General features: G+C 50.3%; 1 protein-coding gene across 9 annotated transcripts in view; it reads left to right on the forward strand.

Moving 5' to 3' along the window:
* LOC144124469 (telomere-associated protein RIF1-like) overlaps positions 1–26,459 on the forward strand; it is a 395,573-nt gene that overhangs the window by 53,354 nt on the left and 315,760 nt on the right. For all 9 annotated transcript variants that reach the window (XM_077657148.1, XM_077657150.1, XM_077657155.1 and 6 more), the window contains 2 exons: positions 2,702–2,794; positions 7,613–7,748. In XM_077657148.1, the coding sequence (XP_077513274.1) occupies positions 2,702–2,794; positions 7,613–7,748 (229 nt within the window). The remainder of the gene's footprint in view (positions 1–2,701; positions 2,795–7,612; positions 7,749–26,459) is intronic.

A 26,459-nucleotide genomic window follows, 5' to 3' on the forward strand; every position in this document is an offset into this window, starting at 1 on the left:
TGTTAAGGATAGCGCGAGTTAGCAGCGGAGGAAAAAGCTGACGCTGATGATCCTGACCCGTGGCCTCAGGTGCCATCCGTGGGCGGCATCGAGATGATCGCGGAGGTCACGGTCGTGCATTTTGAAGGCAATTTCCGCGTGGGTCGTAGAAATTTTGGGTGTGGTCCTTACAGGGATCTTTTATTTTAAATTTTTTTTTGGGGGAAAATGGGGTGTGGCCTGTACATGAATGTGGCCTTTACACGCATTTATACTGTATACTACAGTCGAAGACCTATTTTTCGGACTCTCTGGGGACTGCGAAAACAACCGAAAAATCGGGCAGTCCGGAAAATCAAATTTCACTGAAAAACATCATGAGCTTATTACCAATATGCCGGAGGAAGTGGTCAGTTGTATTGCACACATTCTAAAGCTCCTCATGACTATATTTCGCCGCGCAACGTGTGCACGGACGACGGGCGGCGACCGCTTTCACGAGCTCGGCCTGGCTGTGCTGCCCTTGACATGTTGCCAATGAATGCACGGGCTGGGACAGAGTCTAAATGGGAAAGTGAGCACGCCGCTATGGTAACTGCTCTGCACCCGCAGTAAGATGGGCCCGGAACAAGAACGCGAAGATGGCGAAACATTAAGAACCGAGAAACAGCTGAAGCAAGTGCTCCGTTGGCATTGACCTTCGCCGTTAGGCCTAGCTACTAGAGCCAATATCTGCATCGTATCTGGCGATATGCACTCTGCGGTGGCTTGCTTATAATGAGGCATCTTGCCTGTCATCAAAACGCCAGTTGTTTACGGTTTTACAATTGAAGAGTTGGGTTGCGCTGCATTTTGCCGCGGGTACGCTGACCTTGCTCTGAAATGCACCGCCGTTTCCTCCCGCACTCGCCGTCTCCATGAGGCCGTAGGCCTCCCACGCGCTTCGCTGCTACCTTTTTCCGTATTCAGGACGAAAGACTCTGCACAGATGAGTTCCGTGAACTCTGACTACGGCTCAAGTTCGTGCAGCGGAAGATATTCAAGATCAGTACGAATTCGAAACCACACGGGCGCAGTGTGCCGACTCGCGCAGAATTTCAGCATTGCAAGTTAAGAGGCTCCCTTTAAGCTTGAATTTCGTTTTATTTGATCAAGTTTTCGATCTCTCCTGCAGTTTGAATTAATGAGGTTCCACTGTACACATTATATGGCGGCATGGGTATTGGCGGCGAAGGTCCGAAAAATCGAGCGGTCAGTTGCGGTACGTCCGAAATTTCAGGCGCTCTTATACATTGGCTCTATGGGCCATGTCGCGGTGCCGCAAAAAATCTTAATATTCAAGCTTGTTAAGTCAGGTTTCCGAATTTTTGGTCGTCGACTGTACTTGATTAGACAGCATAACAGTATCCAAGCGGTAATGAGGTCATGCAAAATGAAATCTATAAAATGACAAGTCTAGCAACAAAAAATAACATGTTGACTAGTAAAACCTCATTAATTCGGAGTTCAAGGGACCGGAACAAATGCCCAGGTTTACCGAAGGTTGATTTATAAAATGCCCCGCGGCCACCAACGGTCCACGGGGCATTTTATAAGGACGCGTCGTTGGAGCCCTTCAGAGCATAGTGAGCTTAGCTTTAGAATGCATGGTAATCATAAGTCCGGCCACACCTTATGGTCCAAAGTAGTTTAAAAAAGTGCAAAGCTGTAAAAAGTGTGTGTGGCCTTTGTGAAGTGGTGAATAGAGCAGAAGCTCACTGTTAGTCTCCTGAGTGTTGTGTTTTTCCGACTGCTGTGTTTTCATGACCCAGTCCTGCTCTACAGTGAAACCTCGTCATATTGAGCTGATAAAAATAATAGAACAATTCGGTAGAGCTGAAATTCAGAATACAAAATTTCGCCAAAAGCCCACGCTATAGAAGCGAAATTTAGTCTGCGAAAGAAGAGCAATTGGGAGAAACCTTTCCTGTAGTTTTTGCACCATTTTGAAGCCGCTCGCAACGATTTCGAAAGCTGCAAAACACTGAGCGGCAAGCGCCACTTAGGTTGGCTTTCTCGTGCAGCACAGCAGCAGGTGGCGCTGCAGTGCATCCAATGCTGTTCAAGATGCGGTTGCTCGGGTTGGCTCCAAGGCATTTGTTTCTGTCATCCGCTTGTTTCTTGTTGCCTAAATGGTGCAATTTGCAGATTGCAGTAGATGAGCATTACCTAGGTTTGAAGCCATGAAAACAGTGCAGAAGTGCACTGCTGCAAATTTGCAAATCCACGTGCGCTCCGACCTAGCTGATGCCTCCCTTCCATTAGCAGCTGCTCCGCCAGAGCCATCCCATAGCCTTTAGAACATTCTGCATGTGCAGGATGTTTGGAGCAGCCCCAAAGCCTTGCGAGTTTCAGGGAATTGTATTGTGCTTACAAAAAGGATTACAGTTCTTCTCATGTACTGAATTCAGCTGCTACATTTCCAAACTGTTTTTTTTTTTGTCCTATGATTCCATGAAAACGTAACAGCGATGTTCTACTGTAGCACACTGCTATTTGAGGGCTCTGGATAACAAAGCGTACCATAGCTTCCTTTGAGATGGCCTCTTTTCTCAGAGATGCATGTAAGCTAAAATTTCATGGATGAGTTCTGTTAGAGAAGTCATGCTCATCTAGGCGCCTGGTATGCATTAAATGTTTGGGTATGCGCAGTATCACATGGTGTGAGTGTGGTTGTGTGCAGTGCATTGGCCCCCAGCTGAGTCGGTGGATGGAGGGCTCCCAGGGAAGCGCTGCCCTCCAGGTCTGGACTCTCATCATCCAGTGGATGGGCGAGGCAAGTTTGCACACAAGCTCTGTGTGTCTATTGTACTGGGAAACAGTGGTGCATTTGTCCCAGAGTTATCTGTGTACAGTCGAACCCGGATTTTTTTTAATACTAAGGGTATCGAAAAAAAGTTCAGTATAGCGAAGAGTCGTGATCTGCGATGTCCGGCATGCAACGTGAAAGCACCTAATTTGCCAGAAAAAGAAGCTCATTTTGGACTGCTTTTTGCTGTGAATAATAAATTGCAAATGCTAGTCTCGGTCTTCTCGAGACTATCCAGGTACAGAATACAACCTCGGCACCTCGGTACATTCCATTTTGCCACAACAACACTGAATGAGGCTGAATGCTGACGCCAGTTCAGCGGCTTTGCACGGGCGCATCTTTCTAGGAACACAGTTGGCCTCATTTTCGCTGGAATTGCCTTTTTGGGTGCCAGCTGTTCTGGCCACAATGTCCTCTTCAGTGAGGTCAGCTACAGCCTGAACTTTACTGTCAGCATTGGTGGAGTTCTCGATGGTAAGTTCCGACGGAGCGACGCCAGAAAAATGGGACAAGTCACAAAATGCGTCCTCCAAGCATTGATCGTTGTGATCTAAAAGGCCTGCCTTGCCAAAACATTGGGCTACCATGGCCTGTTTTACGTCATTCCAAGCGCCGGTAATCATCTGGGTGGTGCCGAGCAGGTCAGTCTTGAGTTTAGTTCCCATGTGGAGGTCTCTATGAGGAGTCGCTGAACAAGTCGCCTTCGGTAGCCTATCTTGAAAGCCTTTCTCCATTAACATAGGGCCATTGACAGGGTTGATTTTTGCTAGGACTTCGAGAAACCATGCATACAATGCCTTCTCAATAGGGGTGTGCGAATATTGGAAATTTTGAATACAAATCGAATATGTTTCATATTCGGTTCATATTCGTATTCGAGAAATGTTTTTCGTGAATTTCCGAATATTAGAAAATTCCCGAATACTCGGCAGCGATCGTATACCGAGTCGACTTTCGTAAATTTGATTGTTTCAAAAGCGCAATATCTGGGCAAATTATTTGAATATAGAGTTCCAGGAAAGCAATATAAAGGCTCTGCAAGTGGGCTTTCCCACATACGACACGTGCTGCGGACAACATGGGGGACGACCCGCTTCTAAGAATTGCAACGTGAAAGCATGTTGATTTTTTATCCTTCTGTAATACGTTATCTAATTAATACCCACACCCATTGCATTCGTTCTGTCACCTTAACTCTCTGAGCGTGACCACCGCCATCTTGTTTGGGTCAACTACGGTATGCGGGAAAGCCTACTTTCGGAATTTCGCGTGAGGCTCCCGAAGGGGCGAGTCGAGGTGTCACAACAGGGCAAGCGATCCTGTAAAAATCCCGCCTATTGTATGGTGCACTGTAACCCATGCACCTCTTAAGTGGGCCTAACGGCAGGCGTGACAATGTTCGGAGGGCCCCTGTCACCAGGTCAAAAAAATAACCTGGCCGCAAAGTTTTGGTTTCTGAGCTTGGACACTCGCCCGTTGCAATGGCAACTGTCGGCCCGCGCATTCGCCAGTAGTCCAATCTCAGCACCGTGCCGCTTTCAGACGCTGACTGACGCATCGCTCATCATTTCTTTTCCTTTTTTAGAAACAGTATCGCCATTCCAATGTCAATCAATGCGCGTTCCCATCTCGCTTACGTTCGCGATGTCTTCCAGCATGCCGAAACTCTGTGCTCGTCACGGGATTACAGGTGTTTGCACAATAGAGCCGCCTCATAAGACTACCGCATTTTCGGTATTTTTTTTTTTCGGGCCCGCGGGGCATTTTATAAGTCGACCTTCAAATGACCTGGGCATTTCTGTCGGCCGGTTCTTTGAACTCCGAGTTAATGAGGTTTTACTAGCCATCATGTTATTTTTGTTTCCAGTCTTGTCATGTTATGGATTGCATTTTGCCTGACCACATTACAGGTTGGATACTGTTATGCAGCTCAATTAAGTATGCATTTTTGTGCGCATCATGTTTTTTTTTATACTGTGCTCAGGCAGTCTAGTTTCGTTTATTTCAGTTGCAATGGCCATACACTATTTTGAAAAAAATACGGGTAACAATTTTTGCTTGTTTATCTTTTCTGAATTTATTTTTTGTGCTGACCAGATATTCGATATTTGATTCGATATTTGAAGCTATTTTTTATTCATATTCGTATTCGAGTCATATTAGAAAATTATGATATTCACACACCCCTACTTCTCAACTTTGTCGAAAGCAGCAGGGCGCACACGACATGCTCCCGAGCTACTTTGCTCACCTGCTTTCAGCGTGATGTCCTGCTTGTTTTTTAACAGCAACCTTAGAGTGCTCCGCGGAATGCTGAATGTGCCTGCCACAGAGGACTTCATTTCACCATACTCGACATGCCGGATCACCTCAGGCTTTGTTGTGAAGTCCAGATTCTTTCTCTTTTTTACGTTCGTAGATGCCATATCTCACTAGATGACAGCAGTCATGCACGCTACAATCGGCACGTTGAAACAAAGAAACGCTTAAGAAATATGCGACGAGCTCTGCTTCAGCTGATGGAGTGGAGTGTCATAGGTCTAGGATTCTGTGAAGGAATGACAAAGGCACAAGAAGAAATGAAGGAGAGAGAGGGAGAAAACTCAGCTGCAATGCACCGTTGGTGCCAGCTGTGCCATTCGTGGTGGCACCGCGGGCACAATCACTGCCACGATCTTTTGAGTTCTCTCGTCTCCCTCAACAGTGAGGAGGCGCTGCTCTCACTCACGACCGGTTTTCTCTCTTTCCCGAGAAGACATGGCTTGCAAACGTCGCCGCTCACCTCCCTGCCGTGCACTGTTCGACTGGAGATGCAAGTGTCCTTTTGGAAAGTGGACCTTTCAGGGGCCCGGCATGGTGTTTGAAATATTGAGTGGCTGGCGAAACTGGAGTTCGATATACTATGCAACTGTCAACTACTTTGACACAGTATATTGAAGGGGATAATCTTTGTGTTTTATATTGCCAGTAATTCTAAATATGCGGGTTCGATATATCCGGGTTCACCTGTGATCAGCAGCACCATCAAAGTAATCACAGGGATACAAGGGCGCTCCTTAGCTGCAGCCCTGCAGCATAGATAAGTGGCGAATGTCATCACAATAGACTGATTTCACAAAGCCCGCTGTGCATGTGCACGCTTCGTGGAATTAGCCAAGCGCCATCTTGGTTGTAGTCCCTCGTGACATCGTCTGCATGACAGCCAGGCCACTTTACTTGACACCTTGATTGACATTATACCTGGCTGCAGTAGCTTTCCACTGTTTCATTTATTGTTTTGGGCTAAAAGAAACAGAAGCACCACTATGGAGTTTCGAGGGGTGCAGTGCTAATCGCAACAGACTAGGCACTGAGAGGGTATTCAGTTGTTACATGGAATGGAGTGACTGCAGCGGCAACACTGCACTTCTTACTTGAACCTTGTCGTTAGATATGTTGCAGGTGACGATGAAAGCGCTCTTGACCATCCTTTTTGCTCATTTTGTGAGCAGAACATTTCAATGCACAGAAATCAACATATTTTAACCTCATTTTGCCGTGTCAATTTTCGCTCTATCCATCTAGGCATTCACTATAACTGTGTTGCAGTACATTTGCTGTCTTTATTTTTTTATCATCCGTGTGGCAGTTGTTTTTTAGTTATAAACATGTGAATATCTTCACAATGGGCTTAGCAGGTTACTAGCAGGAAATCTGAGCCATACCCAACAGTTCTGGACAAAAGCATTTTTAAACGGGAAAGAGTTTTTGAATGGAGTTTGTTCATATTGCTGCGTGGGGCCACTAGATCTATTTAAGATTTTGCTATAACAATCAGATTTTCCACAGATATCCCGTTAACACACTTGCATTTTACAACAACAGCTGTTAGGCGCCCGTCCCTCGATTTCTCGTCGCTGTCGGCGTGACTGGTGGGTGCGTTAATGACATCCACCCGGTGGATGTCATTAATGCACCCAGTGGTCATTAACACACTCACCTGATATTACACTGCATCAGTGGTCACGTGACTAAGCGCTTAAACAGCTATCGCTGAATCTCATGTTACATAGTCGTAACCGTCCTGCGAGTTCTTTCAGTGTACAGTGTGACCGCTCAATAACGAAAGCCCTCAATAAAGAAATTATCGCGACAACGAAAAATTCTGGCGCCCCCGGCGAACTTCCATAGAGTTCAATGCATTTGCCGCCCCCTCTCAACAGCGAACAGTTACTAAAAAGCAGTCCTGCATTAACGAAAGTTTCGGGTAATGATCCGCAACATTTTTTCGGCACATGAGCCAGTTGGGAACAGAAAAGCGTAAATTTGTTATCTCCCACTGTGATGCCTTGCAAAAGCGCTGTGGGTAAGAAATATTAAATAAATAAGTTCACTTTGCATAGCTGATAAGAGGGCACATTTGTCTGTTATCGCATGCAAAATTAACTGTGATGTGATTAAAGTGAAGGGCTCAAGAAAAACCTCCAGGAAAGTGTTTTTTTTTTCTGCATCAGAACTTAGAAGCAAACACGTCAGCCTTGCTAGAGATGAACAGCAACGTTTCTGATGTTGTGAGAGACACTTTATTGTGCAAATTCTTGGTGTTTATCTACAGAAGTGAACACTCGTGAATGAGCCGAAAGCTGGGTCGGAGCTTGTACGGCAGCAGCGGATTTATAGGGGGGTGTAACTTCGTTCCCTCTAGCGAGAAATTTTCTATGCGAAAACCATGGAAAGCCCAGTGCATTGTGAAAATAGAACCCCCCCCCCTTCCCAACCTCTCCCTCTGTTGTACGGTTGTAGTATCTGCCCCAGAATGCGGCCTCGGTGAACGTGCTGCTGCGGGTAGCCAGCAAGGGCTTCGCCGCCTCCTCCCAGCCGCAGCTGCAGTGCCAGGCCCTGGATTCATGGCAGGTGCTCATCTCCACCTTCAAGCCAGGTGAGTGGGGGGCTCACATTGTCCTCTGGCTTGTGTGCTGTAACACCCACTTGGCCAGAGCCACTTTTTTTTCAACCTGTGTGGCTTAAAATACAGTGTATCTAGTTTCTGTCGGAAGGAAATGGTTTAGGATGGAAGTGATCACTGCGAAATACACTCTGGAGGGCATGCTTTCTCTGAAGCTTTGCCTGTTCTATTAACCTCTGGAAGCACCATTTTCTTGTGTGCCATATCTCCTGTTGTAGTGACTAAGAACAATCGAAGCACCAGCTTTCTTAGTGTGCGTGTTTACAGCCAGTCACTGGCTTCGCTGTGGCGTAACATACCAAATAGCGGTGCACTTTGTTTTAATGTGACGGTATTAAAGGTCCCATACTCTAAAAAAGTCGCCGTTGGGTGTGAGCTAAAAATCCACAGAAAATTTCCAGAGAAGCAACCTAGATCACCTGATCTTGTGACATCACAACCTACTTACTGGATTGTGAGCAAAGTGCCCACCACGGCAGGTGGCAGTTAAATTAATGATACAGCATTTAACCGTATTTACGCGATTGTAAGTCGGCCTATTTTTCAAAATTGAAAATCCGAAGTGGAAGGGTCGACATAGAATCGAAACAAAAACATGGCACTATAAGTAAAGACGAGGCAAATGAAATATCAGGCATGCTGCAGCGTGGTTGCATTTTTGCTGCGCGGCTCCGTTGCATTGCTCTTGGTACTGGCCTTGAGCAGCTGCTATATCAATGCGCAGAACTGGCATCCCCTCCCCCACGGATGGCGGCCGATGGTGGCTATCGATAAGCAGCAAACTGGCACCCCACACTGCCCACACGTAGCTGCTAACTGCGCTTGCTGATAAGTGGCGGTGGCCCGATAATGCAGTCGCGTTCTATGGGAAGCTCAAGCATCGAACACGTTTTCTTTTTACTTTCCAATGCGCGCTCGGCGCTCAAGGGAGCGTTGATAGTTGATGGAAGGGCCGCTGTTCTAATCGAGGCGGCGCCCCCACTCGTAACGGTAGCGGTGCCGGGGAGTGTCGGTAGCCGACGGAAGAGCCGACGCCATTCACTCGTAGTTTCTCTTTGGCTATGACGCATATGACTACTGCCGGCTGCGTTCCACAAGTTTTAATGTAGTGCTTCGTCAGTCGTCATTTGTGCTCAGTGTCCGGTAAGCGACTGGCGCTCGTTCATGGCAACATTCAAGGTGGCTGGGATTCTTCATGCCGAAGAAACAAACAACTGTGCGCCGGGCCACAAGTTGACTTTTGCAATGGGTGATACTGGTGTGGCAGCTGCAGCTAGGAAAATTTTCAGCTCTTCCCCGCGATGTCGTGATGTGGCTGTTTGCGACGTGCAGGATTTCGCTGGATGACGACGTTAGAACGACGTGCTGTGGGACCGCAGCAGTGATCACGTCGGCAGCGCTAGTGAGGACGATGGCACAAGTGTGAATGAGTAGTCCAGTAACGAACACATTTTCGTTTTGGAATGTGCCCATGGGCACGGCTGCGCGCGGCAGCCGATAGCGGCTGGCGACAAACGGCGGCCGCTGGATAATGCTATCGCGTTCAACTTTTCAAGGCCAAGCTTAAACAACCTCGAAGTTTTTTTTTTTTTTTTCGGAAATGTGATTTGGGGAGGGGGGGGTGTCGACTTACATTCGAGTCGACTTACAATCGTGTAAATATGGTATTTGCTCGTGTAATTTGTGCATTTTTTGTTCTTTAAAATTAAGGCTTGAAAAAAGGGGTGCACAAATTGCGCAGAGATTTTGTGAACAGCTCGTAAGCACTTACAGAGGTTTTAGCACGCAATATGTTCCGTATATAGCCATGTGTACACTGCCCCCCAACTTGTACTCCTCGCTGACGAAAAAAAAAAGTTGACTCAGAACTTGACGCCTACCCCCCAGGGGTCCACCTTACCGCTCGTGTACTTCCCGCAGGATTGCATGATGGTATGTGTGCAGCTCAAAGCAATAAACACGCAATGATACAATTGCAATGCCAGCAGCTAGAGACGAATGGAGATAAGCGGCAATATAACGCTGCTCTCACGTGCAGCCCGTCTGACTAGCGGCAAACTGTATTGCAAATGATTCTATAGCTTCGGATATCGGCACGTGCTTAAGGTTACCGGATGCTGTCTGTCTAGTAAAGCGCCCGTCAGCGCGAGTCATCTGGGTGAATGGCATGTGGTCCGTTCCCACACCATGCGCACCTTTCTCAGCCACACAAACCTTCTGAAGGTCGGCCGCGCCGATCTTCCGAAACGTGTCTCATGCATCTGCTTGCAGGCTCGTGGTCTGCTGCAGCAGGGAGCATAAGATGCGCGAGTAAAAGTTAAGTTTATTTTTTAAATCCAGGTGACAAATTGCGCATTTTGAACAGTGCGAAGAAATGCGAAACACGCACACACACTAAGTGCTGACTGTCAAGTGAATTTTTATTAGGAAAGACGGTTATTAGGAAGATGGTTATTAGACAGTTATTATTTTATTAGGAAAGATGGCTATACAGTCGAACCCGGATGTATCGAATTCTAAGGGTATCGGAAAATAGTTCGGTATTGTCACAAATAGGTTGCAGAACCAAAATAGCTAGGCACAGGCTGCAAGCAGTGAAGCAGTGTCCCAGCTGCAAGAGTGTCACGGATCTCCCCGGAGAACACTCGGACCGAAAGAATGGACTAGGCGACAGGTGTACCCACACAGACGCACATTTAATACACCCTACGTGACGCACACACTAGCACACAGTACTAACAAAACTAACACAAAACACAAAGACAATAAATACACACGACCCGGGAACACTGCTACCAGTGTCTACTACTAGCGTCCTACTGCTAACGTTCGGCGTTCGTGCTCACGGTTGGTTCGGTGCGGCTGCGGCGTTGTATTGGTCCAGTAGCCCACGTCGAGATGGCGTTCGACGTGCTGTGGCTGACGTCGCTGGTGGCATCGCTGGCTGCGTTGTACAAGCTCCCGGTCCAAGCACCCGTCGAGGTGATGCTGGTGTTTTTGGCGTTGGGGGTACCATCCGGATCGGTGGCAACAGCGCTGGAGACACCCCTGGCCGTAGCTGGTGGTGGCATCCTCGGTTAACTCCCTAGAACGGGCTCAGGAACGGCAGGAAGTCCACGATGCGAAGCCGTAGAACGCGAGCTCACGAGAGCAGTAGCTGGTGTCGCTCTCTTCCCGCCGAAGCGTCTCTGACCCGTCGGAGCCTCCGCTTCTCGGTTCTTCCCCCCTCTTGCCTTGCTCTCCCTCGCCCTTTTATAGCCTTGGCGTTAGTCCACGTCTTCTCCTTCTTCTCTTCACGTCGTCTTCGTCACACCTCTTTCCTTCATAATTTTATTTTAGACTCCTTATTATATTTGTTATGACTGCTGCTGCTGCTGCTGCTGTGTGCCAGCGGATCAAGGTTCGGCGAGAGTTCTGTCGAGAGAACTGCGGGCGACGGTGTATGCGTCTCGCGTCGTCGCGGAGACACCGTGGCGCTGAGGGAGTTGCCTTCTCTGCGGAAGGTCTGCTTTGTCCTCACGGAGGAGGAGAGGCCGTTGCACTGGGGCGTGCGCGCGCCCAGGGACAGCGCATTGAGGATTATTGCTCACGTTCGAACCACGTTGGCCGAAGGGGTACCACCTTTAGCAGGCTGCGAGGTCGTCCGAAACTGAGGCTTAGCCCGCGAGGGGCGCAGCGGGGTTTACGGAGCTTCTCCCAAGCGGACACCCCTAAAGAAAGCCGGGCGCCAGGCCGGGGGCCGCTTGTACCCATTTTTACCGGTGGGTGTCCAGCGGTGGGTTTCGAACCAACCACCTCCCGCAGCCGAGACGGGCACCATGATGACCAGACCGTTGAAAGTTTCTATGAGGACGTAGAATCGGCAATGAATAAAGTAAAATCGTAGTACACTGTGCTGATGGGCGACTTCAATGCGAAGGTGGGCAAGAAGCAGGCTGACGACCACGCGGTAGGTGACTATGGGATAGGCTCTAGAAATAGCAGGGGAGAGTTATTAGTCGAATTCGCGGATAGAAATAATTTACGGATCATGAATACCTTCTTCCGCAAACGAGAAAACAGGAAGTAGACCTGGAAGAGCCCCAATGGTGAAACTAAAAATGAAATCGACTTCATACTATGCGCTAAACCTGGCATCATTCAGGATGTGGCCATCCTCGGAAAGGTGCGTTGTAGCGACCACAGAATGGTAAGGTCTAGAATTAGCTTAGACTTGAAGAGGAAACGGAAGAAGCTAGTGAAGAAGACCATTAACGGGTTAGCCGTAAGAGAGAAAGCACAGGAGTTTAGGATAGCGCTGCAAAACAGATATTCGGCTTTAACTGAGGAAGACGATCTTGATGTTCATTCAATGCACGATAATCTGACATCAATAATTACGGAGTACGCAGTAGAAGTAGGCGGTAGGACAGTTCGAAAGGATACCGGGAAGCTATCTCAGGTGACGAAAGATCTGATTAATAAGCGCCAAAGCATGAGGGCGTCTAAACCTACCGATAGAATAGAACTAATGGAGCTATCAAAGTTAATAAATAAGCGCAAGGTAGCCTACATAAGGAAGTTTAATATGGGGAGAATCGAGCAGGCTCTAAAGAACGGAGGTAGCCTAAAAGCAGTGAAGAGGAAACTAGGCATAGGTAAAAACCAGATGTATGCATTAAGAGACAAGCAGGCCAATTTCATTAGCAATATGGATAAGATAGTTAACGTAGCCGAAGAGTTCTACACAGAACTGTACAGTAGCCAGTGTAATCAGAGCGTTAATGAGAAAGACAGCAGTGCACAGCAATGCGTCATCCCGCCAGTAACGAAAGATGAAGTAAAGAAAGCCTTAAAAGCAATGAAAAGCGGAAAAGCAGCTGGGGAGGATCAGGTAACAGCAAATCTGTTGAAGGATGGAGGGGACATCATGCTAGAAAAACTAGCCACCCTGTATACGCAATGCCTTATGACCTCGACTGTACCAGAAGCTTGGAAGAATGCAAACATTATCTTAATTCATAAGAAGGGAGACGCCAAGGACTTGAAAAATTACAGGCCGATCAGCTTACTATCCGTTGCCTACAAAGTATTTACTAAGGTAATCGCTAATAGAGTCAGGGCAACGTTAGACTTTAATCAACCAAATGATCAGGCAGGCTTTCGTAAAGGATATTCCACAATAGATCATATTCACACTATCAATCAGGTGATAGAGAAATGCGCAGAATATAACCAACCTCTATATATAGCTTTCATTCATTACAAGAAAGCATTCGACTCAGTGGAAACCTCAGCAGTCATACAGGCATTGCATAATCAGTGGGTAGAAGAGCCTTATGTCAAAATACTGGAAGATATACAGTATTGTGCGTTTTTATCGCTGACTTTCAAAAATTTCCCCGCCTCAACCGCTGGCTCGTTTGTGGTGAAACTGCACAGAGCTTGCCTATTATGGTAACTTTTGTATCGTAGCAAGTTTGACAATGGTACTTACTTAGTTCAGGCGCACATGATGCGAAAACGTAAGCGTCTATGAGAGATCGGCGAGCCAAAACCCGCAGACGACGCTTTTTCGCTGAGAACCGGCAGTGGCACCATCTGTTTTTGGCAGCGGAAAGCGTCACGACTAGGCCGCCGAGGCGAGCGTTGCAATGAGCGCGGGCCCTTTGAATATGCCGTTCGGCATTTGCGTGTGCTTCAACTGAAGCGCTTACAACATTTTCGGCTAACTGAGCGGAAAAATATCAAAACAACTGATTTAAAGAGGCTTTATCTTAATAAGAATATTGTTTGATCTCTTCTTCTGCCGAGTGGCTTATTCAATTCAGCTCATTTCGTCTGCTTTCGGGACTCTCTGAAAGCATCGGAGGGTGACACCACGAAGTCCTGAGCTGCTGTTCTCGTTTAATTTCGTTGTGTGGTGCGAACCTTTTATTCTTCCCTGCTGTTTAGACGTCTTCGTTGCACTGTGTTGAGCTACGGTATGCCAACTTACAGTGCGAAAGAGAAAGCTGCGGCAGTGGTGTGGCTAATTGAGAGAAACTCAATGCAGTACGTCCGCAAACAATTTATGGTGCGGTTTCGTCGGCGGCCACCGTCTCACACAGCCGTTTCGGAATGGCGCCATAAGTTTGAAGACACTGGATCCGTGAATAGGCAAGCAAGAAAACATATAGGAAAGGGACACCTTGGAATCGGTGATGCGGTTGAGGGGGTCTTTGAAACCAACCCTCGTATGACATGCACCCGTGCTGGGCTTTTTTTCGGCGTAGCCCCATCGACGGTGAGCCGAGCACTTCAGATTAAAGGATGGCGTCCGTACAGGGTACGTGTACACCAGCACTTAAGCCCAGCAGACAAAGCCCAGCGGGTCTCATTCTGTCGCTCAGAGCAGCAGAGACTGGCAGCAGATCCTGGAAGCCTCGATTTTTTGATGTTCAGCGACGAGGCTTTTTTTCACCTGGACAGCCAAGTAAACCGGCAGTGCACACGTTTCTGGTCGAAAAACAACCCGCATTTTACTCACACCAGGGCCGTGAACTCGCCACGGACTGTTGTCTGGTGCGCAATTTGGCGAGAGGGAGTGGTCGGCCCGTTCTTCTTTGAGGACACTGTGACTGCTGACTCTTATCTGCGCCTGTTGAAGGAACGATTTCTGCCGGAGCTGGTGGAGTACCACATGCAGCAGCAGCTATGCATCTTCCAGCAAGATGGCGCCCCTGCTCACTACGCAAGCAAAGTTAGACAATGGCTCAATGAAGAATTTCCGGGCCGGTGGATGGGGCGTGGGTCGCCCAATATGTCTTGGCCACCGCGATCGCCAGACTTGACGCCGTGCGATTTTTTCGTGTGGGGATACATAAAATCGCGCGTCTACAGGGCTGGAAGCCTTCACAGTGTTGAGCGTCTTCAGGAGCATATAAAAGAAGAATTCGACACGATAAGCGACGACATGAGAGCTGCAGTGTTCAGCGAATACGCTCACAGGTTGCAGCGATGCATAGACGCTGCAGGAGGCCACTTTGAGGATTGATTGCTTTGCAGCCTGAACGTCTTTTACTTGCCAGTTTTCCAACCAATGCAGCTGCAAGGGTGAGTCGGTGGCAGATCATTCTTAAAACAGTTCAGAAAGATACGGACACATGGACGGAACGTACACACGAGCGTACGGCGTGTACTGCCAATAAATTAGTATTGTTTCTTTCAACAGCTCACACCATTCCCTTCCGACGACGGAGCGTCCTGCGAGAAAGAGCCGTTCTTCCGGCCTAATGTGTGTATATCGTTTTAATAGGGCAAATGATGAGATACGCCTGGAATCGGTTTGTTTTTCAGTGCTATAATTTGAAAATACTTAAGATGAAGCAAATGCCGAACGGCATATTCAAAGGGCCCGCGCTCCTTGCAACGCCGCCTCGGCGGCCTAGTCGTGACGCTTTCCGCTGCCGAAAACAGATGGCGCCACTGCCGGTTCTCAGCGAAAAAGCATCGTCTGCGGGTTTTGGCTCGCCGATCTCTCGTAGACGCTTACGTTTTCGCATCATGTGCGCCTGAACTAAGTAAGTACCATTGTCAAACTTGCTACGATACAAAAGTTACCATAATACGCAAGCTCTGTGTGCAGTTTCACCGCAAATGAGCCAGCGGTTGAGGCGGGAAAATTTTTGAATGTGTCAGTGATAAAAACGCACAATACTGTATATAGCAACTGCACAGCCACGATAGTCCTCCATAAAGTCAGCAATAAAATTCCAATAAGGAAGTGCGTCAGGCAAGGAGACACGATCTCTCCAATGCTGTTCGCCGCATGTTTACAGGAGGTATTTCGAGGCCTGAATTGGGAACAGTAAGGAATAAGAATAAATGGAGAATACCTAAATAATCTGCGATTTGCTGATGACATTGCCTTGCTGAGGCACTCAGGAGGTGAACTGCAAATCATGATCAATGAGTTAGACAGGCAGAGCAGATCGATGGGTCTAAAAATTAACATGCAGAAAACCAAGGTAATGTTCAACAGCCTAGCAAGGGAACAACAGTTCACTATTGGCAGCGAGAGCCTAGAAGTTGTGACGGAATACGTCTACTTAGGGCAAGTAGTGACAGCTGATCCAGATCATGAGAGGGAGATAACTAGAAGGATAAGAATGAGGTGGAGCGCATATGGCAGGTTCTCTCAGATCATGAATAGCAGTTTACCAATATCCCTCGAGAGAAAAGTGTACAACAGCTGTATCTTCCTGGTACTCACTTACGGGGCAGAAACGTGGAGGCTAACGAAAAGGGTTCAGCTTAAGTTAAGGACAATGCAGCGAGCCATGGAAAGAAAAATGATAGGTGTAACGTTAAGGGACCGGAAGCGGGCAGAGTGGGCGAGGGAACAAACACGGGTTAAGGACATCCTAGTCGAAATCAAGAGAAAGAAATGGGCTTGGGCAGGGCATGTAATGCGAAGGCAAGATAACCGCTGGTCCTTAAGGGTAACGAAGTGGATTCCAAGAGAAAGTAAGCGTAGCAGGGGGCGGCAGAAGGTTAGGGGGGCGGATGAGATTAAGAAGTTTGCAGGCAAAGGGTGGATGCAGCTGGCAAAGGATAGGGTTAATTGGAGAGACATGGGAGAGGCCTTTGCCCTGCAGTGGGTGTAGTAAGGCTGATGATGATGATGATTATATGTGACAAAGAGCACTTGAGTGTCTCACTTTTTTTCCTCAAGGCGCTGCCCTGGGACACCTGGCGCCATTGTTCCCCCTTCCCCCCCAAAAATTAAGCAAAAACATGGGTGCACCTGAAGCCAACAGCTTGAAGTAAAACAAGCGAACATATGATCATGGCCCGCCGAACGGCTGCAGGCAAAAATAAAACAAAAGAAAACGCGGAAGAGGCGCCCGTTACTGCGTAAAGTAAGGCTTCATATGCAGTACGTGCACGACCTGAGGCTGAGGTCAACGGTGTTAACTTGGCAGAGTGCCATCGGGGAGGACTCCATACGTCACGTCCGTGATGCGGCGCAGCACTGTGTATGGTCAAATGTAGCGGCTCAGGAGCTTCTCCGATAGGCCTGGGCGATGTACAGGAGTCCATACCCACACTTTGTCGTCGGGGTGGTACTCGACGTGTCGATGTCGTTGGTTGTAGCGTTGTGCATCCGTTGCCTGCTGCCGGTGGATGTGCATACGGCCAGTTGGCGGGCTTCCTCTACGTGCCGGGTGAATTTCTCGGCATCTGGCGTGAGCGCCTGGTCATCAGGGGTGCAGGAAACATGTCGTATAGCATTGTTTGTACATCACGCCCGTCGGCAAGGCGAAACGGCGTAAAGTGAGTCGTTTCCTGAATCGCCGTGTTATAGGCAAACGTCACATATGGGAGGATCTCGTCCCAAGTCTTGTGCTGTATGTCTATGTACCTTGCGAGCGTGTCCGCTAAGGTTTTGTTGAGGACCTCCGTGAGCCCGTTTGACTGCGGGTGGAATGCAGTAGTCTTGCGGTGGTTCGTGTGACTCAGCTGGAACACCTTGTGCATGAGCTGCGCTGTAAACGCGGTGCCCTTATCTGTGATGACGAAGGACAGGGCGCCATGTCGTAAAACAATGTGGTGTTTGAAGAAGTGCGCTATTTCAGAGGATGTACTGCACGGCACCGCCTTGGTTTCCGCATAGCGCATGAAATAATCACTCGCAACTATAATCCACTTATTGCCAAAAGACGTCACAGGGAATGTGCCCAGGAGATAATGCCAACTTGGTCAAAAGGTATGCGAGGTGGCGCAGTTGGTTGGAGCAAACCTGCGGGCTTCAGCGGTGGTGACTTACGACGCTGGCACTCACGGCTACCTCTGACATAGCGGTGGATGGTCTTTGCAAGTTTAGGCCAATAATAGGCCTGACGCACTCGAGCGAGTGTGCGTGCAAATCCCAAGTGGCCAGAGGTGGGTTCATCATGACACGCCGAAAGGATGTCGTCGCGGAGGTCTGATGGCACGACTAGGAGGTAGGTCCGGTCACCGTTGCTAGAGCTTTTCTTGTACAGTACGCCATTGCGAATGCAAAACGATGACAAGTGGCGGGAAAAGTGTCGACGTACATTGGAAGCATGGCCCTCCAAGTGATCCATGACAGACCGCTGGTCAGCGTCAGCACGCTGCCTTGCCACCAAGTCTGAACTGCTGATCATCCTCTGCGGTGTCATCAGCTTGCTCGACGGGTGTGTGTTAGAGCGTGTCGGCGTCTTCGTGTTTACATCTGGACTTGTAGGCAGTTGTGTAATCAAATTCTTGAAGGTGAATGCTCCAGGGTGCTAGGCGGCCTGATGGGTCCCGGAGATTGGTCAGCCAGCACAAGGAATGGTGGTCTGCGACCACTTTGAAATGGTGACCATAGATATAAGGGGAAATTTTATCGTGGCCCAGATGACAGCGAGGCACTCTTTTTCTGAGGTAGAGTAGTTGATTTCGGTGCGTGAGAGTGTGCTACTCGCATACGCGATCACACGTTCCACACCTTCTTGATGTTTAATGAGGACGGCACCAAGCCCGATGTTGCTAGCGTCGGTGTGTATCTCGGTAGCAGCCTCGTCGAAGTGAGCCAGCACAGGGGTAGTGTGCAGCCGTTGGCGCCGCTCTGTGATAGCAGCCTGCTGCTCGGCATTCCAGACGAACGGTGTATCGTCACGCGTTAAACGGGGGAGGGGTTCAGCGATCTTGGAGAACTTGGCGATAAAACGGCGGTAGTAGGCGCACGAACCCAAGAAGTGCTTGACCGTTTTCTTTGTGGTGGGACGGGGAACTCGGCAATGGCGGCAATTTTCTCGGGATCGGGTCTTACGCCGTCGGCGCTCACAACATGGCCGAGAAACTTGAGCTCTTTGTAGCGAAAGTGGCATTTCTTGGGTTTCAATGTCAAGTCGGCCAACCGCAGGGCATCCAACACGGTCCGCAGGCGTTCAAGGTGTTGGTTGAAGGTGTCTGAAAACACCACCACGTCATCTAGGTAAACTAAACAGGTTTGCCATTTGGGGCCAGCCAGGACAGTATCCATCATGCACTGAAACGTCGCTGGCGCAGAGCAAAGGCCGAAGGACAACCCCTTAAATTCATATAGGCTGTCGGGAGTGATGAAGGCAGTTTTTTCGTGGTCATGTTCATCAACCTCAATCTGTCAATATCCGCTCTTTAGGTCGATCGACGACAAATACTTGGCACGGCGAAGTCTGTCGAGTGAGTCGTCGATGCGGGGCAGCAGTTAGATGTCCTTTTTCGTTATGGCGTTCAACTTACGGTAATCAACGCAAAAGCGCAATGTCCCATCCTTCTTAACAAGCACGACGGACGATGACCACGGGCTCTTAGAGGGCTGAATAATGTCGTCTGTAAGCATCTCCTTCACCTGCGTATGGATGGCGTCGCGCTCCGTCTGGGAAATGCGGTACGGCTGCTGTCGTATGGGGCGAGCGTCATCGGAAGTGATGATCCGATGCTTTGTGATCGCCGTATGCCGCACTTTCGAGGAGGTTGCGAAGCAGGTTTTGTATTGGAGCAGTAGGGTACGGAGGCCACACTGTTGAGTTGCTGAGAGCCCGGAGCTAATATCGATGCGATCCAGGGACGTGTCCGAACGTTTCCCAAAATCTACGCCCAAAATCAGGTCACGAGAACAGTTGCGGAGCACCAGGCAGCTAACTATGAACGTCGAGTCGCTGATCTGGACCCTGGCCGTGCACTGTCCAAGCGGAGTAATGATATGGCTGCCCACCGTTCGGATCTGCACGCCAGAGCAAGGAGTTGTAACTTTCTTTAGAAGCGCTGCCGCTTTGCCACTGATAATTGAAAACCCCGCTCCTGTGTCCACCAACGCTCTATAATGCTGTGACCGTCGAAAAGCACAGGTATGTCGAGTGAGAAGCGGTCCTTTACTTCAGCTGCTGTCGCCAACGTCGTCACAGCTCTATCGGATGTCTGCGTCGTCAGGGGGTCTTTACAGCGCTGATATCCAGCGACCACGCCCCCGGAGGTCGCTGTCCTCAGTTTTCCCGGCAAGGGCTGGGCGAGCGGTCCGCCGTAGCTTGCGAGGAGTTCTGCGCATTCGGTGAAAACGATGATTGGCAAGGTGACGGTGATCGGGACTGACGGCACGCCTTGGACCTCAGAGGTTGCTGGGTCATGTACTCTTCAATCTCATGGGGCCGTTGGCCAAACTGCGGCCTTGGCGCATAGGAGGAAAAACCCTGCAGGCCAAGCTCTCGATATGGGCACCGGCGCAGCAGGTGGCCGGGCTCGCCACAGTGGAAGCACAAACGCCGGCGGTCAGGGCCACGCCAGATGTTCGCTCTGCTCAAGGACTGTCGATCACTTGGGACGCGGTGCTGCACTGGCATCACGGAGGGTAGCAGGACGTTGTGATGGGTTGGAAAAACTGCTGCTGGATTTGGGGCAGGGTACCGCAGAGCGTCAGCGTAGGTTGGGCGGCAGTAGTCTGTCTGGTTGGGCGGTGGAAATGCCGGTGGATTTTCGGCAGGGCGTCGCAGAGCTTCAGCGTATGTCGGGCAGCAGTAGTCTGCCTGGATTGGCCGTGGTTCGTCGCGTAGTAACGGAGGCCTGATAGCTTGCTGCTCTTCTTCACGGATAACGTTCATAAGGGAGCTGGCTGCTGGCTGCGATGTACAGTCGACTCCCGTTAATACGAAGTTCGCGGGGACCGCAAAAAAACTTCGAATTAAACGAACTTCCAATTAAGCAAAAAACAAAAAAACAGCACTTTATTAGCAGCGAAATCGAGTATTTTCTCAAAGAAAAATAGTCGGTCATCTTCTGCTTCTTCTTGCCGAATCGCGCTGCTGAAAGCAAGTTCTGCAGGCTGTAGATGTGGCGGAATGCTTCTTCCGCGTCGCCTTCAGCGGCAGAGAAGTGCTCCACGAGAGCAAGGCCCGCAGCTGCATCGGCAGCCTTAGGTTGCGGCTCATCTTCAACGTCATCGTCGCTTTCCTGGGTCGCTTCCTGGGGCCGAATAATCTCCACAATCTCGTTATCTGTCAGTGCACTGCACGTTTCGACCGCCTTGTCTACGGCGACATAATCATCAAAATTGACGTCCCCGAGAGCATCACCAAAATCAGTGCCGTTAAGCTCGCTTGTTGACGTTTACTCCGATGAAATTGCAGGGGCATCCTCTGCAAAAGCTGCCACAAAACCGCAAGCCCTGAAGCAGTTTGCGATCGTTTCTTGCTTCACACGATCCCATGCTCGCGCTAACATGTGGATGGCACTGAGCAGGCTCACCTCGTATTTTGTGGAGTTGTCCATACAAAAAATCATGCGCTCGAGGAGGTGCCGCCTGTACAGGACCTTAACATTTTTGATAATGCCTTGGTCCATTGGCTGCAAAACAGATGCTGTGTTTGCAGGCAAAAATGCGAGGCGTATTGCACTCAAGGCTGGCATATCCACGTGAGCACTGCAGTGATCCACAAGGAACAACACCTTGCGGTTCGAGGAAGCAAACTTGCGGTCCAGTTTGGTTATCTAGCTCTTGAAGATTTCGGTCGTCATCCACGCTTTCTTGTTCGACTCATAGTCCACAGGCAGCGTCTTTACACCTTTAAAGCATCCCGGCTTGGCGGCTTTCCCGATGACAAGTAAGCGACATCGTTCCGTGCCTGTCATGTTAGCCGCGATCAGCACCGACACCCTCTCCTTGCTGCGTTTGCCCCCAGCACTGTCGTCATCCTTGAATGTCAGGGTCTTCTCTGGTATAAGCCGATAGAAGAGTGCAGTCTCATCTGCATTGAAGATGTCTTCTGGCTTGTATTCACTGAGATATTCATTCAGCTTTTCATCCTTCCACGTGGCGCATGTTTCTTGGTTAACGAACGCTTTTTCACCACACACGCTCTTAAAAACGAGGTCATGGCGATGTTTGAAGCGCGTCAGCCATCCATCTGACGAAACGAAGTCATCGATCCCCAACATTGCTGCAAGCGTTCGGGCTTCTATCGCAACGATGTCTCCGCTGAGAGGAAGTTTGTTGCTCCGGGCCTCCCTAATCCAAACCAGCAGAGCCTTCTCCAACTCTAGGTAAGCGCCGGTGCGCATTCGCTTCCGCGACGTCTTGAACTTGTCGTTCTCAAATGCATCCATTATTGTGCGCTTGTTCTTGATGAAGTTTGAGAGCGTGTTCGGCTTGATTCCGTACTTCCGCGCAATGTCTTGTTTGGCGGCACCTCCCTTGTCAACTTCCTTCAAAACCTCGACTTTTGTTGCCAGGTCGAGCGTGCGATAAGAGCCACGGTTTGCCATGGCTATCAACGGTGTGACTACGTACAGTCAATTCGGAAGCGTAGGATCACTGACGGAACAACCTAGCCAACAAGCTGCCCGCTCAATGTAACAAAGGTGCTCGACCAACACACGCCTAGACATACGCTGCACACGCTGCAAGCCTAATCTCGCACAATCTCGCCACTGCCAGTACTCAGCGCTGCGTGCACCTATGACACCCGCGTGCCCTCCGCGATCAGCTCCGGCCACGCGCGGCAGCCGCTAAGCCTCCTGCCGGAGCTGATCACGGAGACCACGGCAGCCGTAGCATGAATAATCGCGCCGCTCCAAGAATGGCGGCGCTGCGGACGGCTGCGATGCCGATGACACCAACGCGGAGCACAAAGCTATTGTAGCACTTGAAGAATTGCACAATCTACCGAAGAATGACGGTCATCTCGAGGATTCCGGCGGAAAATTAACTTCCAATTAAACAATATTGCCACGGACCTGGCTCGAGCTACCTGCGCGTTAAGCCGTGACGAGGACGAAGTGGTCGCGTTCGCGTGAGGCGCGCTCGAGCTGTCTCTGTTCTGGGCGATTAAAAAAAACCTCGGCCGTTCTGCGGTCCCCCTCTATGTCTACGACTGTTCTCCGTCTGGCCTGTGACATCTGGTGGAGGTCGCTTGGGTATTCTCGGCTGATGCTCCATCCTTCCTCGGAGAGCCGAAGCACAAGCCCGGTGCCTCTTGTGCGAACCCCCGTCCATCGTGTCAGCCGCAGGCTCCGCGGCTTGTCTCCAGAATTCGGACTCCAGCCTCAAGAGAGCGCACCCATGGCTACGACCACGGCAGCAAGGTCAGACAGCGCCCCGTTCATACCTGCTTCTTTTGTGAGCCTGCAAAATCCCCGGATCCCGAAGCCCTTTCACGGCGGATACTCGGAGGACGCCCAAGACTGGCTTGATCAGTTCGAGCGCGTTGCGCGTTTCAACGGCTGGGATGACAGTGCTAAGATCCGGAACGTTTACTTCAGCTTAGAAGACGCCGCTCGGATCTGGTACGAAAACCGCGAGACGAGTCTAACGACGTGGCAGGACTTTCGCCGCCAGCTGTTGGAGACTTACACCAGCAGCGATCGCCGTGAACAGGCCGAGCGTGAATTGACCGCTCGCATTCAGCTACCAAACGAGAACGTAGCGATGTACGTGGAGGAAGTGACGCGCCTCTGCAACCGAGCGGACCCGACCATGACGGAAGAGAAAAAGCTCAGACAGCTGATGAGAGGCGTGAAAGAGCAATTGTTCTGCGGTCTTGTGCGAAGCCCGCCCAGAACAGTCGCCGAGTTCCTCTCCGAGGCTGTGCTCATGGAGAGGGCGCTCCAGCAACGGTACAATTTCTACGACCGGCAGCTAAACCCTATCTCGGCTCTACACCCCCTGGATGCTGCTTCGGGGGCCAATACAAGCTCCCTTCGGGACATCGTGCGTTCTGTGGTCCGTGAGGAGCTGCAGAAACTTCAGGGGATTTTTCCTGTGGACTCTCTGACTAGCGCCATTCGGGAGGAAGTTCAGCAGGCGCTCAGATCGCCCGTCGCTCCAGTAGAGCCGCCACCACAGCCAGCTGCTTGGCCGCCAGCGACGTATGCGGACGTGCTGCGCCGTCTTGCGCCGGTTCCCTGCGCGCCACCGTATGCCCCTTCGGTAGTCGCAGCACACGCCGAGCAGCCGGTTCCCTACTGGCAAGCTCGAGGACAGGCGCCGAGGAAGACCGATATTTGGCGTGCGCCAGACCGACGTCCCCTGTGTTACCATTGTGGCGAGGCCGGTCACATCTTCCGGCGGTGTCCATATCGGCCTCTGGGATTGCGAGGCTTGTCTGCAGGTAGTCCCCGTCCGCGGCATGCCGAACAGCCTCAGGAGTTTGATGAATACGTCACCCGCCGGCGTGGTTCACCACCTCCTCCGCGCCGAACGTCCCGATCGCCCTCACCTCGCCATCCGTTGCCTCATCAGTCCGGTTATGGACCTGGTGCACAGCGTGGGTCCTCGAGCCCGCACCGGGAAAACTAGAACAGGCGACCTTTGGAGGCGAGGCCGCCGAACGCCGTATTGCCGAAAAGCTTCCACCGACGCGCCGACTGACCCTTCTCGAATCGACGACCACGATACCGATGACGACGACGACGACGACGAAGACGGCGCCGACGACTGGGTCTGGTAAGACCAAGGTCTCCCTTGACATACCCGTGCTGATTGACTCTAAGGAGGTTAGCGCACTAGTGGATACGGGTGCGGACTACTCGATAATGAGCGGTAGGATGGCTAAGGTGCTGAAGAAAGTTATGATGCCGTGGGCAGGGTCACAGATACGTACGGCTGGTGGCCACGTGGTTACGCCGCTCGGAATGTGTACGGCAAGAATTACGGTGCGCGGATGCACGTTCGTGGCAACGTTCCTCATTTTGCCTGAATGCTCACGAGACGTCATTCTCGGTCTCGACTTTCTTCGAGAAAATGGTGCGACTATAGACCTTCGAAATCGATTGGTTACATTTTCAACTGAACTCGCTGCCACCAAACCCGCCCCCGAGAATTGCAGAGCCGCACTGCGTATATCCGACGATGCCGTAAATCCGACGATGCCGTAACGGTGCCTCCACGGGCGAGTATTCTGGCTAGGGTCACTTGCGACGCGCCACATTGCGGACAATGTGTTGTTGAGCCAAATATCTCTCTTTTGCTCACCATGGGTGTTTGCGTAGCAAGAGGGCTCGCCTTTCTATCTGACGGTCGCACTGAAGTCCTCGTGACCGATTTCAGTAATGAACACCGCCATTTATTTGGTGGCACAGCCATCGCCCACGTCGACCCCGTCCAAGAGGTGGCTGAGTGTTTCGCATGCCTAGAAGACACGCCTGGTGAAGTTGACGAAGAGGCAGTACGCGCCGTTCACATAAACGAGGGCCTCCCGCCCGCAGAAAGGCAGCAATTGCAAGAATTGTTGCTGCAGTTTAAGGACTGCTTTACCTCGTCGTCTAAGGTACGTCAAACGCCCATCACTAAGCATCGGATAGTCACGCACGATGGCGCGCGCCCAATACATCAACAGCCTTATCGCGTATCCCCCCAAGAGCGGGAGGCCATCCAAACGCAAGTGAAGGAGATGCTCAATGACGGCATAATCCAGCCATCGAATAGTCCCTGGTCGTCTCCTGTCGTTCTCGTAAAAAAGAAGGATGGCACGCTGCGCTTCTGTGTGGATTACAGAAAACTTAACAGCGTAACAAAAAAAGATGTCTATCCGCTACCTCGTATAGATGATTCCCTCGACAGACAGCGCCAAGCAAAATACTTTTCTTCGGTAGATCTGCGCAGCGGATATTGGCAAATAGAAGTTGATGAGAGGGACCAGGAGAAAACCGCCTTTGTCACCCTGGACGGCCTCTATGAATTTCGTGTGCTCCCCTTCGGACTCTGCTGTGCTCCAGCAACGTTCCAGCGAATGATGGATACCGTGCTCACCGGCCTTAAATGGCAAACATGTCTAGTATACCTGGATGATGTAATCATTTTTTAAACGTTTTCGGAACATTTGCAGCGGCTCAGAGTGGTGTTAGAAGCCGTCCGATCAGCTCATCTTACTCTAAAGCCGCAAAAATGCCATTTTGGATTTACTGAATTGAAGTTTCTCGGGCATGTCGTCAGCTCCGAGGGCATCCGGCCAGACCCTGACAAAATTTCTGCCGTCGCGGACTTCCCGGTTCCCACTGATAAAAAAGCCGTCCGACGATTTCTAGGCCTTTGTTCGTACTACCGACGTTTCATAAACAACTTTGCTAAGCTGGCCAGTCCTCTGACGCGCTTGACACGAGATGAGGAGCCATTTTTGTGGGGTGCCGAGCAGCAAACTGCTTTTGACGATCTACGACGTCGGCTACAATCACCACCAGTACTAGCCCATTTTGACGATGATGCCGCCACTGAAATTCACACGGACGCCAGCAACGTCGGTCTTGGAGCGGTTCTCGTCCAGCGTCCGAACGGTGTCGAAAAAGTAATCGCTTATGCTAGCCGTGCACTTTCCCGTGCAGAGTGTAACTACTCTACAACTGAGAAGGAATGTTTGGCCGTAGTATGGGCCATCACAAAGTTCCGCCTCTATCTGTATGGCAGGCAGTTCAAGGTTATTACTGACCACCACTCATTGTGCTGGTTGACAAACTTGAAGGACCCATGTGGCCGCCTAGCACGTTGGGCATTACGCTTACAGGAATTTGACTTCACGATCATCTACAAGTCTGGTCGCAAGCACACCGACTCAGACAGCTTGTCGCGTTCACCCGTGCAACCTTACGAAGGTAACGCAGAAGACGAAGCATTCCTTGGTGCAGTCACGTCGTCCGACATCATCGCACAACAACGTGCGGACGACGAGTTGAAGCTGCTCATGGAGC

The sequence above is a fragment of the Amblyomma americanum genome, chromosome 3, assembly GCF_052857255.1.
Source record: "Amblyomma americanum isolate KBUSLIRL-KWMA chromosome 3, ASM5285725v1, whole genome shotgun sequence".
NCBI classification, from domain to species: domain Eukaryota; kingdom Metazoa; phylum Arthropoda; class Arachnida; order Ixodida; family Ixodidae; genus Amblyomma; species Amblyomma americanum.